Raw genomic sequence first — 19,997 nt, 5'->3', positions numbered from 1 at the left:
AATGAGTGAGAGTGCATCCTGGGCAAGCTCCAAGTTCGTCTCAGGGCTCGTAGTGAGATCAGCACTGAGCTCTTTCAGGACTGAACACCCTTCTCAGAGCTGTCTTGGGAGCAGGGATTTTGAAAAAAGAGAAGCATGTCCCTCAAACATACAGTTCTTTTCAAAACTTAGGTTTAATAATTTCCGATGATGCACTGTGAATTCACTTATTTGTTTGCAAGTACATGTGCAAAGGTTAATTCAAAAGTAGTTTTCCTCCAAAAGGGCCTTTTTATGTCTCTCCCTTGTCTTTAATAGCTGGAAAAGTGAGTGTCAGATGAGACAGGTGTAGATAGGATAAAAACCAGTAGCTACCCCCTTCTGAGTCATCAGTAACTAAGTCTCTTCTAGTCATTAACTTACAGCTTCCATGACTTGACACATAATGTCAGATCCCAAATGCCTGCCACGGTCATTCTATCTTCTTACTACCAGAGGACTACATTTTTTTTAAATCCGTTTTTGTCTTGATGCATTTGGTCAATCTGTGTACAAATGATCATAAAAAAAAGCAATGGCACAGTAACAAATAATATTTTTGCAGACAGTCTCTCTTCTAGAAGCTCTAACCTTTCACACAGTGATGCAGATCCTCTTCTTACATCAACTCGTGTAACTTGAGCAACAAAGCCACTTCTGAGTTACACTTTGACAAAGGAAGTGAAATCATGCCCATCTATTGCAATGAACACATATGTAGACATAGATACTGCATTTTTCTTGGAAGAAGACCCTCCTTTCAAAAACTTGACTTGAGGGGTGTTTTCAATTGTGTTGACATCCCGTTCTGCCATCCTAACATCCACATTTGTGCACTGCCGGAGACGCTTCTGGAAGTTCCCACTAAGCAGGATGTAGAGAAAGGGATTAATGCTGCTGCTGGCGTAGCTGAAGCAGATGGAGACATAATAGCTCATGTAGAAGGTCAGGGTTGGCTGAGAAACCTGAAGATTCATGAGCTGGATCACGTGGAATGGGGCAGCACTTACTACGAACACGCTGACCAGAGCAAGAACCATCTTAGTAAGCCTCATGACCCTTTGCCTGGGGATACTGGTGGTGTAACTGCAAAACAAAGAAGGATCCCTGGAATGGAAAGTCAAGGTGGGAAAATGATGGCATGGATTGAGTGTACTAAGGAACGGCAGCTATTTGTGACCGAATTCATCCACAGTGCCAGCAAAGGGCAGCTCTCAACAACTTCATTTTTTTGTTGTTTGCACATTATTGTTTGTTCGTCTTAGGCTGAGTTGGATCCTATACTACACACATACAGGAGTCAGTGAGAATAGTTTATGTATATGTGATGGAACACTGACAATTATTTTTCCTTAAAAATTATTACTCTTTTTAAACATGGGAACTATATAGCCTTGCATCCCTTTTCATCTATGATTACATTTTTTTTTGCTAACAACTAGAACAGAAATATCCAGTTAAAACATGATTATCATGAGCTTAAAGGAGCAAAGTAGCAAATGATCCTCCTGCTTGAGGAATTAACAACCACACTAAAAAGGAAATCGATTTCCTTTTTCAGATTGGTGCAAGCTGAAATGAAAAGCACGTAGTTCTGGAACTAAAACATGCTGACCAGGGGTTGCTGTCACAGAAACTGGGAAATAATATTTTATCTGTTTGATGTGTCAATTTTATTTTATTGCCTAGACTTCCCAAGGCTGTGAAGAGTGGCCAGGGATCATTGTGGGGCCTGCAACTCCCTGGGGCATGGCAGCTGGTGCCAGATCTGGCACCCATGTTCTCCCAGCGTTTCCTAATCCCTGAACTGAGAACCTGAAGCTGAGACCTGGATGGGGAGGTGCCCTCCCGCAGCCAGAAGATCAGGGTTGGGTTGATGCCTTTTTGTTCTCAGATAAGCTGAGGACTTCAGCCGTAACTTTCTCCACAGTGTTTCCTTCTACCTGGATTATCTTGCACCGTCCACTAAATCCCGTCCCCAGTCTGTTTCCTGGGAAACTAATGTAGTTTCTGAAGTTATATGATGTAGTGCCTAAATGTTGGTTTAGGACTGTTCCTTTTGGGCTGTTACGTATAAAACCTTTACAGTCTGAGCAGAACATGTGATATAAGAAGAAACGTGAATAATACTTTACCTTCCTGCTTTCTTGTTTTGCTGATACATCTCCCATGTGTAACATAAAATCAAAATATAGCAAATAAATATCAGTGGTAAAGGAAAAAAGAAAGTTGTTATAGTAAGATAAAGTGTATACCTGTAGAACAAAATGCAAAAAGAATGAACAAGGTGATTACAAAAAGACCATCTCATAAATGTAAAAAAAATATAAATTACATTTTTCATAAAGTGGTCCCTGATTTGTGACTCTTGATTAGAGATACCTGAAAACTATTTTAGATAGCAGCAAGTACCTAGAACTGCAAGTACTTTAAAGTATTAAAGTCTGTGTTCAGCACTTCTAGGAGTACTGTTGACTACAAGAAGATAACTACAGATTATACTAATTAGCTTTCCAAATTCTGTATGTGTGTGCTTTTTCCAGCACCTGTATAATTAGTGAAAACTCTTGCAAGCATTTATGCAGAACACAGTCTCCTTAGTCCCCTGATATTTTGCTGGTCTGATAGTAGAAGAGGGATGACCACCTTCTGGGAACAGTTTTTTCAACCATTCTTGCATCATTGGTGTAATCTCTTCTACACCAGCTTTCCTAGTTGTTTTGTGGGTATTTTGTTACAATTTAACTTAGGTTGTTTCTATTTATTCTTTATCAATTGGAGAACTTCCATCAAAGAACGAAATTAGGTTATTTTGTAATTTGTTCCTGACAAATAGACATAGATTTTTTCTTATCACTTCACAGATAGAGAGCTTAATAATTTGTTAAACTTTCTGGTTGTTGAAGTTCATTTTTTTTTTTTTTTTTACTCTATCTACCAAAGTCTCCTTTTACTTGTCTTCAAACTTTTCTGTGTTAAAACCTCTAATATGGAATTAAATAAGCCTCTGATGATTGGTCATGCCATATGAGAGAGGAAGGACTAGACTGAATTCTCCAAATGCTTTCAGCCCTGTTTTTCTCCTATTTTCTTTGTTTTCTTTCCGGTTATTGGGGGTCTCGTGCCCTTCACAAGTTCTTGAAAATAGTCATATTTCAGGGATTGTTTTTACGAATACCTTAAGTCTTTAACAGTGAATTTTGTCAAGCTCTGCTGACATTAAAATATTTATCTTCTATACCGTTACATATATTTACTCTTTTTCTGGTCCTCCAGAGCTAGAATTAATTCAGTTAAAAATCTGGTTGCAATTCAATTGGAGGAGGGGAAGAGAAAGGGATACTGGAAGAAAAAAGGCTCAAATACACTCTTTTAGGCTTTGTCTGCATTAATGAGTAGTACAAATGAGTAGTGAAAATCTGTAGAGTGAAGTACTTGGTGCTTAGGACATGGCACATTATACTCATGTTAGGGGGTTTAACTTTGAATTTTCTTTAATTGGATCCTGTGGATTGAGGACTGAACACACAAGAGTGGTTGGAGTCCATTCATTGAGTTCCTGGAGTACTTTTTCTAGTCTGATTTCACCTGAAAAGAGTACAGATTGTGTGCTGAATAATGTGAACTCAAGTTTGGTAATTTGAGATAATTGGGATACACACTCCAAAAATACCTTCCTTATCCAAACTAACATGCTAATATAAAAACACCCAGTATCAGCCAAAATTTGCTCTCTGTTATGTAAGGTTTTTAAAATTTTATTTTACATCCCTTGCTAGTCATCACTGAACCAGCTAGTTTGAATCTAACAAATAAGCAGGAATCTGCTTGGCCATGAAATACTGCAAAGTCATGTATGCAATTTGAGGAGTGTTTAATCTCTTCTGTGATCTATATCTTCCAAAGACAACAGTCTGCCAGGTCAGAAAGGGCAATGAGATTCCATTTGTGAACAACAGTTACCTAAATGCAGCAAGGTAATATAAGAAATCTTTCACTGTTATATTTGCTATATAGGAACTGTCTTGCTGAACTTGATCATGCTGGGGCTGCCTCTATGTTACCAATACAATCTGAGATGCAATGATTTGAATGATACAAGGATCACCCTCAGCCTCTAATTCTATTTCATCCATCCATCCATCCATCCATCCATCCATCCATCCTTCCATCCATCCATTCTTCCATTCTTCCGACTGCCTGTCAGGGATGTCAAGGATAAAATAGGTGGTACCCTCAACACCAATTGAAGACTTGATCCACTGAGCTTTGAAAACTTACCAGAGAACATCATCAGGTGAGGTTAGATCAAAAGCGCAACTTTCCAAACCATCTTTGAATTTTATTACTTTTGAATAGACCCACACTGGGAACATCAGAATAAGTGATGCCACCCATAAACATAAATTGACTCGAATTGTCTTTGATCTTGTTCTCAGATGGGTTAGGCGAAATGGCTGGACAAGAGCGATGTACCTGTAAAAGCAGGCAACAGAGCAAGGTAATAGAAAAAAGAATAAAATATTTAGGTTAATATTATTGACTGCAACATAAAAATACTAAGAATAACCATCACAAAGGAAGGAAGCTTATTTTTTTTGAAGTTGTCTCCTACAACATGCCAGAATGGCTTTTATTCAAGCAACTCCCTTAACGTTCAGCATGCATTTTTATAACTGATCATTCTTTTGGTCACAACATTATTTGATTAATAGGATAAGTGTTTTAAGAATTTTAAAACTCAGACATACAAGAAGCAAACAGAGACAAAACCTAAGATTAAGTTAGTCTGGAAAAGGATTGGGGATAATTTAGTGTAGGTAAGACTGCTATTTAAAAAAATAATATATATATGTTTCTGACATATTTTAGCTCTTGGAGTGCTCAAGTCTCTCATAGTTGTAACCAAAATATTTGATTTCCACGTAACTGAAGATAAACAGAAACTGTGTCTATAGGTGCCAGCAGCATGTTGCCTGCAAGACAGTGGGATATCGCTTGAGGTCCTGTACTTGTTTTTCACAGATCAGGTTCACCAGCCAGTCAGAACAAGGTGCCTGAAGCACCTCAGTTTCTTGGTGTTATTGCCAAGTGCAACCAGTGCATAAGATCAAGAAAGATGAATATTTATGTGATATTAAATTATTTTCAGTCTTCTTTGAATCTGAGTGTGAAATAGATTTCATTATTCAAGCTTTTCAATAACCAATTTTTTTCACTAAATAAGGTTAAAGTAATGGCCGTTATTACTAGAATCAACAAAAGGCTTTTCTGGCATATGGTGTCTCAAGAAGCTATGTCTAATTTCATGCAGTTATTCTCAGTCCTCATGATGGTGACAGAAAGACCAGAAATCCTCTGCATTTGCAATGGTGTAACTGCTTTGTACCATTCTTGGTACAGATACCTCTCCTGTTTCACTGGCTGCCTCATGGAAATAGCTTCTGATATTGATATTACTTACAGGATCGCTGTAATTGAGAGTAATTTACAGGCTTCTCAGGTTCTTAAAACTTGTGATTTAAACTTAAAACTCCTGCTTTACACAAAATTTGACCTCTTAGTCTCCGTGTAAGCATGGTATACTATGTATGCTTGCAGCTTGCTTTCATTTTTCAAGTGGTGTAAGCAACATATCTGTGCAAAGTAAGAGAACAATACTGCAACTCTTTTTAAAATCAGAGGCAGAGATGTTTCCAAAGAATGAGCACAGAAGAGAGTTACAATGCACATTATCAAAAAATCAGCAAATAAAATGTGACTTAAAGGAACTATTTATGAGAAAATGAAAGTCTGTGAGATGAAAATAGGGCATGTGGGGGAAGTACAGAAAAGTGATATTAGCTGACGTGGAGTAAGAAGTGCACCTAACCAGGCACCTCTCCTCCTGCAGGTTGTAAGGAGAGTGACAGGACATGATATTCCATCCTCTGCTGTGCTCTCCATACACCCTGTGAGTCATCTCTTAGACACACATTAATGAGGCTGAACTTTATCTGGTGCCTACAGTTGGCCTACACAAAAACTCCTTAATGCTTTCATGTGCTTCTCCTTCATAGGAAGGTTTCAGCGAGATCTCGCTTTTGTTTCAAGCTGTTTAAATTCACAAGGTACCTAGCCACAAAAACACTGTTTATTTCTTATTAGCTTATTCATTAAGAGCAATGTATTGTACAAAGGTTTTCAAAAGAGGTTCAGATGCATGGAGAATTGTTACCAGGGTCTGTAGCTGATAGCATTGCAGTTGAAAAGAAAGAGTGTGGAAAGGTAAAGCTGTCCTGAGTGTCCAGCTGGGAAGAGAAGCTACGGAGGTTCTCCAGACAAGCATCCTTTTCTGCATCTCTTCTCCAGTGCCATGTGTGGTTCTCCCTGTAATGCTTTTTCCACAGTATCAACATAGTTTTCATCAGGACTTGCTCCTTACGAGTTGTTGTTGCTGAGAGCACATGTTGCTGAGGCTGCATGCTATTGTACTGTCAAGTTTAGGGCATGTGTGGTTTTGGGTCCACTAATGCCAACTGGAATCTTTGACCACAGGGTAAGAAAAGGGAGGGGAAGAAAGGGTGATTCTCATGCTGGTGGCAGTAACTTCCCATGAGAACCCCCCATAACAGCGTGGTTGGTTGTGCAGGTGCAGGGCTGGGAGGATAACCGCGCAAGATCCGCAGCGTGGGAACAAGGGGAAAGTGCTACCCCAGAGTCTCTGGGAAAGGCTTGGGTGACCGGTTGCAGAGCTGCCAGCAGAAACGCAGCTAAAGAGCTTCAGAGAGAGGGCTGTGAGCGATGCAAAAGGCTCTTAAGGCACCATGTGACGTGTGGCTTAGTGGATGATATTGCCTTTGCTCAAAGAACCAGAGCCCAGCACAGCTCAGGACTTATCAGTGAATGGAACTCATCTTGATAGCAGCTGCAGTACAGTGTTTATCAGACTGATGTAGTTTGTAATAAAACTAACTGGGTTAATGGGCATTGGAGATCATTAAGGGAAGGAATGACAAGTGAAAAACAGTCTTCTTAGCCTGGGATAAGTACTGAATCCACACCTTTCACTGCCAGAAGTGCCCACCACTGCCTATAGGCTGGCTGACCTTGGTTCCTTTTGCTGTGTAGACAGGGCAGGTTACTAATGATGCAGGTCAGGGAACTAAAATCAGGCCTATATATATGTGTATTTCCTCATGTATTGTAAAATGACTTTTCACACTTTCTGGATCCATTTTTTTGCAGGAAATTTTAATATACTGATGTGTGACTATAAAGGTTAATTTCCTAGGCTTCTAATTATCATTTTTAATATTCATCTTAGCAAAAGAAAAAAAGTCATTTAATAAACTTACATGAAAAGGAAATCATTAGACTGAATGGAATGAAAATACCACCAGAAATTAAATTCAATGAAAATATAAAGGATTCTTTTTCTAGATAGAACTCAAACTTATTCCAGCCTGATGGTATTCTGACTTACCCTTCCCCAGACAATAAGATATTAATCTCACCCTAAACACTTATCGAGCAGCTTTTATCTCCATTCTTTTGTGGTGGTGGCTTTCTATTGGTTGTTTCAGTTTGGATATAATTTTCAGTCTTGCCCACTGTCAGATGATAAATCTGTGAAATGGAATGTGAATGGTGCATTTAGGAGAATATGCTGTTACAAAAATACGGGGTAATTTGCACTTCAAGCAGAGTGTGAAACTTGAAGGCAGACATCACATACCCTCATATGACAAAGTAATTATTAGTAATAAAATAGTCTTTTGTTGGGAAAAGTCTGAAGAATGCTTACCTAAACCCAACAGAAATGAGAATGTCTGAGCCATGCCTCTGGCACAGAGGTCTAGAGAAGGAGGCAGAGATGGAGCCTGCAGAGCTCTGAAAAACTACCAGGCACCAGGTGCGTGGTCTCTGTTACCTGTGCCTATTACCACATTTCTTTTTACCTTTCTGCCAAACTTGCTGTCTATGAGACCCACCATCACTAAAGGTACATGGTGCAATTGTGAAAGCCAAGCTGAAAGTCTTTCATGGGAGCATGTGCTCCTAGTTAATGTTGTAGTAGTTAATGTATGATTTCTAGCAAAGCCATAAACATGTAATCATACTTCTGTCATGCATATAGGACAAGTAGAGAGGAAACATCTCTTAGAACTTGGATTTTCCTTTTATTTTATTTTTTTTCCTTCTCTTCCTACCTCTGAATGTATCTTAACTTGCCATATTGAAATCCTATGGCCTAACATTATTACTATACGTTGCATATTGTCGCAATTTAGCATACTGACAATATTCTTATTATTACTATAACTAATTAGCATAAATTATAATCTTAATGTTAATTATTAATTTATTATCTGTATTGGCTTAAAATGTTCTCAGGATATTGAGCTTTTAAAAGGCTTTTCCTTTTTGCTCTGTCTGGGCTGCTTGTGCCTGCATGTGAAGTGAAGCAAGAAGCGGCAGGAAAAGGAGTGTGAAGAATGAGTAAATGGATTAGTCCATGGCAAATCAGGTGGTTCTGGTTTTAAATAACTGAAAACCCATAACTTTCATAGAGATATGGCCCCACCCTACTAGCGATACCACTTTGGTAAATATTTCCTAGAGCAACATTACAACAATGGGCAAACCAGGAACACATTTTTTCATGCCTGTCAGTCTCGGCTGCTGCAAGCACTTGGAACACCTGCCCATTTCTTCTCAGCTGTCATGGAGCTGTTTGCTCCAGATTTATCTTCCTAGCTTCACCTTTCCATTTGTGTTCCCAAAGCCTTAAAAGGATAGGGTAAATAAATGTTTATGAAGCCCTCAAAATTGACTGATACCCTATGTAACTCTCAGACTTTGGGAACTTTGCTCAGGGGACCTATTCCCATGCACAGAGAAACTGTGCAAGCAGGATATTCACAAAAAGCTATTATTTATTTGCTACTCCAATAGACAATAGGCAGGTAGGACTAGCAAGCTCCTAGGCTAAGTGTTCATACTCTTACCACCCCTACCTGGCATCCTTGAGTCTCTGCTGGACAGCTGTCAATGTGAGTGAAAGAGCATCTTCAAAATTCTTGGTTCTCATTAGTATTTTGTACCTCTTCATGCTAGTGTTTCTCTTCTTGAACCTTTGGGCTTCCAACTGTCTCCATCTCAACTGTTTTATCTCTGGCTGCAATCTTACCTTTCTTAGCATACAAGGTTCTCCTCCAGGTACTTTCACATGCCTTGGCATTTGGCAGTTTTCTTAGGAGGCTGAGACAAGATGATACATCTGTGCCATACCAAAAGTATGCTTTGGATCACAGACAACTGAAACCCTATCAACAGGATTACACCTTTTCTTAGAAGCAAAGTTTGTGGAAGAAGTAGTCAGAAGCAGGTGTGCTCTGTGAGAGGGAACCCAAACAGTGACATTTTCCTATCACGTGCTCCGGTGGAGTCATCTTATAGGGAATGAGATGTGCCTCCCAGCCTCCTGTCATAGAAAGTCTGGCATAGGTTTTACCAGCTGCATCTTGTTTACTGTTAATGAAAAAGGAGTCATGTGACTTCTAAATCTGCATCAGTTATTTTGAACATGTAAGTCTTGGCTCTTTTCTTAAAATGTCATAGACCAAAAAATTCCTTTGCCATTGAAAAAAGGTCACTGGCATTGTTAATTGCATATTCAGTTTAAGTCAAATGGATTATTGGAATGTTCTAGGTAACAACATTACTGTAGGGCATCATACTGGACCCCGTTTTCACCAATCTTACCCTCTCTCCTGTCTCATCAGAAACTGCACCAGAAGAGTATATCAATATATCCAGGAAGTGATGTCTGCAGCATACACAATTCTGTTTTCACTTAGGCAAGTGATATTTTCATTGAACAGTTGAATTTAGTTTTGGTGTACATGGGGGTAAATTATATTAGAATTGCTGTCTATGTATGTCTATATTTATCCTCATCCAGAGAACAGGTGTTGTGGTTTGCCTCTTAGGAAGTTTTCTTTTAACTGGTAGGCAAAAGTTCTGCTACCAAAGTTTCATTCAGGTTTAATTTGTGTAATGTTGGCCTGTGGCATAAACAGGAATCTGTATTTAAAAATGTGTTTGATGTCAGTTTAGGAAACTTTCTCATAAATTTTAATACACATATTCAATCTGCATAGTTTTTACAGCTTTCCTTAATGTTTTTTATTTTATATTAAAGCGAGTAATGAAAAGCAAACTTTTATACAATGTACCCCTCATAAATTGACCCCTAAAGCTCCATGGAGAGAACAGCTGGTTTTGCCACTTCTTAAGATCTTATAAAGAAATTTGTTTTTCAAAAAGAAATGCTGCAATAGTAAAGTCTCTGTTGGAACACTGTATGACATGGTTCACTCCTACTATGAAGTAGAGGGTTTAGGGAAATAAAAACATCATCCAGCAATATGACAGATATTAATTTGCATGTGCTAGTAATTTTGTTCAGCTCAGACTTCTTCTGGAAGTGCCTTCCCAGGTCTGACCTGCTCCTGTCTTCCTTTAGAAGTGCTTTTATTTTTGAGAACTCTGAAAGAGAACATGAAGCTGTCCAATGCTGCATTAGCCATAGCATTTATTAAGGTGTAATTATGTTTCTTGCTTTTATTGTGAATTTGGGATGATTTTACAGTGAAACAGAATCTGAAAAAATCTGAAATCACATACCTGTCCAAACTCATTGCAGTCATGATGGCGCTGCATGTGAATTGGTTGCTTGCATCCAGGGAGGTAATGATGGTGCAAAGGGGGCTGCCAAAAACCCACTCACCTCCACGTGCCCATTGATGAATGAGAAAGGGCATGCCAATGATATGAACCAAATCTGCTATAGCCAGATTGCAGATGTAGATATCTGGGATAGTTTTCTTCTGAGTTCTGAAATAAATTGAAAGACATGGAGGTGGTTACTTGCCATAGTTACTGTGCCAGATGCACACCCCCCTCTCTCTTCCTCACTTCCTTTGATATGGAAGGTGCAGATACATCTCCCTCCCCCCCCTCTCCTGCAATGGGGTTAACAGCTTCTCTTCTTTTGACCCCAGAACCCGTTGATCAGTGTCCTTAAGAGAGAGAAGGGGTGGGGGCACAGAGGCACCAAGGAGCCGCTGGGTGCCCACAGCCAGAGTGGGGGTGCTTAGAAGCTTCTGGAATGTCCACAGTCAGATCTGACAAGGCTTTAAAAACAGGACCCCTCCTGCCGAGGTTTTGCCGCCCGTTGTGTGGACCTCTCAGAGCACAGGTCAAGTGCTGTGGCCGAGAGCCCTCCCCCTTAGGCAGGATGGCTGCCTAAGGTAATCTCCTGGGACCGGGATTCCCCCGCTGAGCTATGGGGGTGAGTGATAAAACTTCTCTTTAATAATTCCTCGCAGGATCACGGCTTATTCTATGCTTAAATATAAGCACGTGTAAAACTTTAATAATTCCTTGCCAGATTCAGGCAAGTGTATACTTTTCCCGGAGTCAGGGACGGCCCTGGCATTGTTTTTGGTGAGCCACATGTATGCATACTGTGGATCTCCATTGTTATTATTTGCTGCACATTTAATAATTACCTTGACTGATACTCGAACTTGTATTTATGTCACTATTGGAGGGCTAAAACAGGTCTTCCACCGGTTAATCTGCTGCACCTTCTGTACTGAATAAAAGTTTGGTTTGGACCCTGTTGTCCATCTAAACTAACTTCGGGATGCCTCCGTGACAGTTACTCTACCATTTTCCAAGTGTACTGTTGATAGAGAAGACCTCCAAACAGAACTACACACAAGTACACTATCAGGATCACTATTTTAGAGTTTAGATATTTCAAACCTTATATTTGAGGCTGAAGAAAAAGATACAGTTCATAAATTTGCTTTTGTGTGAGGCTGAATGGGCTATTTAATTTATTGATATCAGTACAGTTATCCATATTCCCATTTGAAAACTAGAAAGTGTTCAAAATAAGTGCAGGTCTGATGGTAATAGGAACTCTAGAAATGCCAGACTAGCAGAAATAGGAAGAGACATCAGAGCCTTCCTGTGGTACAGTTGACCCAGGGCTGGATCTTGTTTAAAGATACGGACAAGAAGGTCTCAGGTGCTCAAGGTGAAAAGGAAATTGGTAAAAGAGAAATGTTGCTTTAGGAAAAAAAAAGTATGTAATTAAATATTTAAAGATAGTCTCGTGAAGTTTATACATACATAGGAAACACAACTGAATTAAAACTGCATGCACAGTCATCTAAGTCAGGGGAGTCAAACTCATTTTCACCAGGGCCCATATGAGCCTTGCGGTTACCTTCAAAGGGCTAAATGTAATTTTAGGACTGTATAAATGTAACCACTCCTGATATAAGTACTGAGAGTTTAGATTTGACAGTTTTATAATGTCTATATTGCATAGCTTTTGCATGATATATATGCTTTCCTAGAATTCCTTACCAAAATATAATCACTATTTGGTCTCGGAGGAATGTCATACATGCAGTTGAAGGAATTCCTGACTTTAATTTGCCTTATTCTATACAAATCAAGGAAGGAAACACAAAGCGTCTTTGAAGAGCACTGACATTTCTACTTTTTTTTTTTAATTACAGGACTTTCTTAAAAAGGCCCTTATCCACACTTTCCATGTAGGAATCACCTTACCTAAATCCACTTACAAATTTGACATGTAGTCTAAGCTATTTGTCTAGGCTCCCTCTCAGTATCTCATAACCATTTTTTTCCTTCCAGTCTACTGCAAAGTACCAGTTTATTTGTCGTTCTTCCTGGAAGACACAGTAGAACCTGCAGCTGGGAGAACTCCACCTGGTTGCCAACAAACCACATTCAGAAGTCCAACTCTATGACCGTCATTACCTAAAGAGACCTACGTGAGAAGAGTTACTGATTACATATTTTTCCTGTTGCTTTCACTGCATGCTACAAGCTATGAAATAACTATGTTTCCAGATAAACAAATTTAAGCTAGAGGGCATGAGCCAGATAAAAGTTTTGGTTTTTTTCCCCCAACATTTTTAATAAATTATGAAGTATGATTCACTGTCATCTGGTTATGATGCTGAAACCAAAGCCAGACATCTATAAAGTATATCTGCTGGCACTAATAAATGGAGCTTGTGGAAAAAATGACGCATATGTGATCTTTTTTTCTCTGGTGCGTTTATCTTTGTGAACTTCGAGGGTGCAAAATCTCCAGGAAAATAAAAGCCCCAAAGTGTGTTTCCTGAAAGGCATCAAATGGTACTATTATGGTCAAACACACAGGTTTCAAAGGATCTGAAACTGTCTGTACATGTCGTGTAATGGAAAAGTTAAAATGGTGGTTTTCTGCTTTATTTCAATCACATGAACAGGATAAATCATACTAAATTGGAAATTACTTTCGGACTCTGAATGAGAATCTCAAATTCTAAACTTGCAAACTTTATGCTTAATTAAATCACAAAGAATATACATTGAACAGCTGTCCCACGGTTGATGGAAAGTGAAGTGTTGTAACGTCTACTGTCTCATGCTTTGCACTAAGGTTCAGAAAACAATACCTTTTCAGATCAGTGTCCAGAAGCCAGGACACGTATTTTTGTACAGATTTTTAGATGGTTTCCTGTGGTGGCTCAGTGCCACAATATTTAAATGGTAACTCATGCACCAGACTTTATAATCTCAAATAATTTTTGCCACATTTTACAGTTTATAAGTTTCTTCTATTTTATTAAGACAGTGGTGCTTGCCTTCTGTTAAAAGTATCACTTTACCAAAAAAAAAAAAGCCAGGAAAATAATAGTGATACCCTCAATTTCAACTATTTTCTCTTTTGTTCTTTCAGTTTTTTCTACTTTCTTGCCACAGATTTGAAAGCTTCTCAGCAGTTTCCCAGACCTCAGATATTGGCTGGTCAATTCATCCCTCCACCCATGCCAGGTTAATTTCCATCTCTGAAATACTGTGTGAAAAATCTACAAAAGCAGAATTGTTGTTCTGCAAAATTTGTGAGTATGTCAAATCTGTGATTTGTCCTACCTTCTCTTCAATTCTACTTCTACAGATTAAACTCATTACAAAATGGATTTGAATTATTCCAATTCATTACAAAAAGAAGTGTTGAGCAGATGCAACAATGTGATAATCCACATACTGGCTGTCACTCCAGTAACAACTTCAAGAAACATGACAAGTGCATTATCTGTTGTTATCAGTCATTATGTATCCACTCTGACTGCATTATGTGCTGTCATCATTATTTATTTATACCCTCCTGGATAGACTGTCTTCATTGACTAGAATCTTACATGTTACTTTGGAAGTGATCTTTTAGGTCAAAGACAAGATGATTTATAAGCATCACACATTTAAAAACACAAGGACATACCCTTTCTTCAAATAGGAAAGGTGAAAATGGCATCACTTGTGGGCTAGGTCTGCAATGGCAGGTAGCACCAGCTTTAAAGTCATCCTCCTGCCCACGCCTTCCTCCCGTACCAAATCTATCAGTTCCCAGCAAAACAGCTTGTCTTGGAGGAAGCTTTTTGAAAATTCCCACTCTGGTGTTGACCATAGTCCATTTCAATCTGCTCTCATACTTGGAGTTTACCTAGGTTCTCAGTCCCTGAGAAGAGCAGGTCCAACAGCAGCAGTCCTGTACCTACCTAACACTACCTTCTGTTGGTAAATGTGTGATGTGATCTCTCTTGGATAATTTCTGTGTGCTATTTTCCTCTACTGGATGAAAAAAAATCTCAATAATTTGTCAGGAAAGACTTGTACTATCTTTTCTCCTTTTAATGGAGAGTTGGATTTTTCTTAAGTATTTTTTTTTCTTTTTGGAATTTAGACCTCTAATGTCATCAGGTGATCTTGGCTCCTAGAATCACTGCAGAGAAACAGAACTCTGGGAACAATTTATTCTGTCTCGGATAGGTATACGACAAAGATGACATGTATTACTCTCAGTAGTACCTCTCCATGGAGGGACCCAGATGGGTTGGCTTAGGCAATCGAAGTTGGGATGGAAAAAATTTCTTCACATCTGTATGGCTGGGTAAGGCCTACAAAATCTTTTGAGACTGAATCTTTGCTCAGTACCAGTCACGAAAAACTGCAGGAAGAAATAGCAGCCATTTCTGCTCAGTATGTCTGTCTCTATGCCTTCCCTCACTTAACTGTATCTAGTGATGAATACTTCCAAGTAATTAAACTATCTAATTTGTTGTTGGATAACAACATTATCTAATGTTTAACATTAGATTAGCAAGAGCTATAGAATTTTGTCCTAGATATTCTGGTCCAAAAACATATTACTGCTTAACTGAATCTCACAGTTAAGCCATATGACATCACATAGAGACATGTATCAGTTGCTGTGCCAAATTTGATCATGGGAAGTTTCACATTTCTAACATTAGCTTGTTTTTTCTATTTCTGAAACAAATCTAAAATGAATTTATAGAAATCAGAGTAAACTAACACCATTCTGTCTCAGTGCAGAAACACTTATCTTTCCCATCTCAGTGAGGAATAAAGAGCAGAACAGCTGATATATGTTGCAAGACACTGGGTATGTTGTTTAACATGTTGGGGTTTTTCTGCTAGACTTAGGAAAAGTAGGAACCTAAGACTAGAACAAACAACCCTTATCACATAAGTGAGTCGTTGTCTGTCACAGGAAGCAAGGTCAGAAGAGACTTCCTCATAACAGAGTGATTTAATTTCAAAAATAATTATTTCACTTCCACTACTCCTACTGAAGCCTATCACATGGCATCACTACTCTAGAAGGTAAAAATCACCTTCCCAGTTAACCTTTAATAGATCCTGACTGAGGTCTACCCAATTGCTCTTGTACCACCACCTGCCTTTAGTTTAAACAGTCCTTTACCATTTCTGCTGTATTTGATCCTGATTTATACAGAGTAAGCACACACCTCTGAGCCTGCTTTTTTTTTAAAAAAAAAAGAAAAAGGTGAGTTTTCATGGTTCTCCATTGTTCTGATTCTAGCAATTGTTATTTTCTGTTCTTATTCATACAATCTTAGAATCTTAGAATGATCTGGGTTGGAAGGGACCTTGAAGATCATCCAGTTCCAACCTCCCTGCCATGGGCAGGGACAATTTTCACTATTCCAGTTCGAATACCTTATCTCTCTTGGAAACAGATGGTGAGAGTTGTATTTCAGGCCTTGTTCTGAGCCTGGAGAATGGCATTAACATTTTCCTCTTTCCCCGGGAATGGCAGAGCCTTACACATATTACAGCTGTGTGGGCTTCTCACGCAGCTTTAGTCTATTGAAAGCCCACAGCAATCCCAGGAGTTTGTCCTCTGTTGTTTTCTGACTGACACCAGTGTTTTCCATTTATTAAAAAATAATAAGAAAATAAAAAGGGGTTTGTGCATTCTGTTATTAGAGGTTACTGCATTTCTTTCACTCTAGTCCCTCCTCTATTCTCTATCTGTTTCTTTCTGTATGACAGTCTTATACATCTTTGCATCAGCCACATCTTCCCAGAGTCTGTCATTAGGAACACTACTGGCTCACACTTTGCCTCAGGTATCTGAGGGAAAATTTGAAATCTGTCTGGCCCCACAACCAATCCCTGAAAGTTCCCTGTTAACCTATTTCTCCTGAAAATCTTTTCAGGAAACTTGTTGCTTATAAGCATCACCCAGTGCCATCCACATTTCAGCTACTTTTTTTTTGTTTTTCACTTTATAATTCTTGAACTCATTAGATTGTTCTTTAGCTGAGTTAATAACATATAAAACTGGATAACATAAAACCTCTGATTGGGATAGGTTTGCTGTATGTAGCAGTTTCAGAAATTTTCTTCCGGTGCCTGTATTCAGTTGCAAATACACTTTCTCCAGCTGGAGACTCAGAATGCAAGTAAAAAGCGTTGTGACACTTACAACCACTGTTTTAGGAAATGCTATTTTATCACTTGCTATTAGTTGCCTTATCAAAAATCAAATTAATCTGAAAAGCCATACTTATAAATAATTCTATTTGATTTCCTTTTCTCTTCTGTGACATACTCTTCCTTAAAAATACAAAGTCAGACTAATGCAGCTAATTGATGTTGTCTGGATCATATTTTCTCCCTCCACACAAAAGCATAACCATTCTCCCACCAGCTGGTCTGACGAAGTAAGTAATTTTACATAAAATGCTTTCCAGCAGAACTGCAGTTTTAGGGACCAGTTTTTCCAGGGTGCTGTTATAGGATGAAGATTATTGGGTACTTCTGACTGACGCTGAACTCTTGTAGCATTTTCTCCACCATTTTCTTTTTAATTAAATAACAACATATCTCAACTGACTCTATTATTCCCTACTTAATAAATTCGTTCACACATGGAGAGCCAGCCAAAAGTCATTGACTTACTAATTTTTAAACTAAATTTCAATGTACAGGTGTATTATTACATGTAACTTTCATTAGGACTTTTGGCTATTTTCTCCCAGTAAGTTGCAAATAATATAATTTTAATTCACACAAAAATGTTTGTCCTTAGCTGGCAGACCTGCAAACAAAACTGGGAAGCTGAAATTCCAAGGTTAATTCTTTACCATGTTCTATCATCAATAAAGTATTTGCTACTGGGAAGTAAATAACTTTCTAGTCGAACAGATAATCTAGTGTCTTTTTCTCTTGAAAGAACTGACTCTGTAATGCTAAGAAAATTTAAATTTATGCATGAGAAAATATGTTCAGTAAAGAGAAAAGATACAACTCAGAAACAGAGCCACTGTGTAGAATCATATCTGTGTTGTGAAAGATGAGAATTTAACACGGTTATTTTTCAAAACGTAGCTACATTTTAATTGTAAATTCATTCATGGAGTCTGAGGCTTGTGGCTGTTTTTTTAAGTGTTGGCACCTACCACATGAAATTATTAATGCATTATTTTCAAATTATTTTCCTGTGTATAAATGTTCGTGTCCATAATTTGAATGCAAGTACGGTTTAAACTAATTTTTTTTTTTTCCCTCAAGTCATTGTCTGTGTCTATTCCCTCTGTCTCTCATATTTTTATTTAAGATAGAAAAAAGCTTTTAAGCAGGGCCTAAGAAATCTTCGTTCCTTCTCTGTTTCCTTACATTCTATTTTTTTTAGAGACTCTACAACTGATTTTTAGAAACTTGATTTATTTTTTTCCTTTCTATTCATTTTTACATTTAGAAAATCATATAGCCCTTGTGTTAACTTCAGATGTACTGTTTCCACATTTTTTTTCTTTTGCATTCAGATTATGAGCTACAATGTTCTTGAGTGTACCAGGCATTGGGTTTCTGGTAGTTTCAAGGGAAGTTTACTAAAGCTCAGGGGCTGACAGGCACTTAGTCCTAGGTTGGTCTTTGGAAATCTTTACCTTTAAAAGCACAGTATGTAGGCATAGAGTACCTCTGTTAATCCTTGTAGTGTGTGACATATATCAGACTTATACTGTCATAGATCTTTATGTTAAATTTGCACTGAAGATAAAAACAATTTTTTCAAGATACATGGTTATGGATTTAGAGGTTTTCATAGCATCAGCCACTTGTAATCAAGTTATTATATAGAAAAAGACATCTTTTGTTAAAATAAAGAGACTAAAAGGTATTTTCTTGCACAAAGGATGACTGGGTCAGATTTTATGATCTCCCAAAATTTAGCAACTTCAGGAATTTTACCTTCTCAGAATACAACAAAAGTATCTCTAGGTATTAATTCCTGTCATGTGAGAATCCTTGACTGGCACTTAAGACCCCATTGCCAGAAGCAAGGGGATGCTGGAAAAAAGCAATGAAGTCTAGAAATGTAAATGGGTAAAAGTTAGATGGAGTTCTGTTATTAGAATAGTCTGAGGTAGCAGTGCAGTTTTCAAAGCAGAAAAACACGATACTTCAACTGATCTTAAAAAAGTTCTGTGAACATTAAAATGCCTGACTAGTACCATTACTAAAGCCCCGTCTAGTTTTTGCATGTGCTACTGGGAAGATTGCTACCAATTATCATGCAAACCAGAGAACAAGGCAAGTGTTTTTGTTTCCTTTAATATGTTTGAATTTGACCATATACTTAAGCACTTTCTCATAACAGAAAAGGCTAAGCAAGCATACATTACTATTATCTCTAGTAATGATTAAATTTTTTTTTAATGAGAAGTAAATGTCAGTGACTAAATGGAACATGAAAAACTTGCTATCCTTGTGTTTGCTGGGCAATTCACTTTCTTAGTGCAGCCTTCACTTATTTTTTCAGCAATAAATCTTATTGAAAAATGCATTCAATTCCATACCTTATTATTGTGAATACAATGAGGATATTTCCAACTAAGCCTGTTGAACAGATAACCCCAATCAGAGAGGGAAGGATGATTGTCTCTGCAGCACCAATCACCTGGTAGTGGTGCCATCCACTCCAGGAGCTGTTAAAGAAGCCTGGTGTACTGTTCTTACAGGACAGCTGGAACTCACTCATTCTTCGGCAACTTTAGGACTTAGTTCTGTAGGAGCAAGAGAAAATATATTAGTTGTGGACTAATAACTTGAATATCATTAGTTAATTTTAGTATCTAAGTGTACTCTACTGTTTAATGGTTATCTCAATTTCATAAAAAAACCTTACACCAAAAGATTTTATTTATTCAAGATCGGACATAAAAGAACTGGATTTCATTGTTTTCAGAATGAAATCTGTGATGTAGTAACTCAATGATAACTTAAACAATTTTGTAATCATCGAAGACACATTATTTTAGAATCACAGTTTTTATTCCGCTCTCAGAAAACCCACTGTTCATGTTGTCTTTGACTGGGCTGGACCTGGTAGACTAGAAGTTGAACACGAGCTATCAGTGCACTCGTGCAGGAAAAAAGGTCAATAGCATCCAGTGCTACATTAGGTAGAGCATTACCAGCAGGACAACAGAGGCAATTCTTCCCCTCTGCTTAGCTCTGGTGATGCATCTGCAGTGCTGGATCCAGATCCAGTCTCCCAATGG

General features: G+C 38.2%; 1 protein-coding gene across 1 annotated transcript; it reads right to left on the bottom strand.

Moving 5' to 3' along the window:
• Positions 1-680: 680 nt before the first annotated feature.
• MCHR2 (melanin concentrating hormone receptor 2) lies at positions 681-19,474 on the bottom strand. Its single transcript, XM_065834072.2, has 5 exons — positions 19,293-19,474; positions 10,690-10,899; positions 4,300-4,494; positions 2,154-2,273; positions 681-1,104 (listed from the first exon to the last, which is right to left on the bottom strand). Exons 1-5 carry the CDS (start codon positions 19,472-19,474, stop codon positions 681-683), a joined length of 1,131 nt encoding a protein of 376 aa, XP_065690144.1.
• Between the last annotated feature and the right edge of the window lie 523 nt (positions 19,475-19,997).

Source organism: Patagioenas fasciata, chromosome 3 (genome assembly GCF_037038585.1).
Source record: "Patagioenas fasciata isolate bPatFas1 chromosome 3, bPatFas1.hap1, whole genome shotgun sequence".
NCBI lineage: Eukaryota > Metazoa > Chordata > Aves > Columbiformes > Columbidae > Patagioenas > Patagioenas fasciata.
This window is presented reverse-complemented; position numbering and strand designations above follow the sequence as displayed.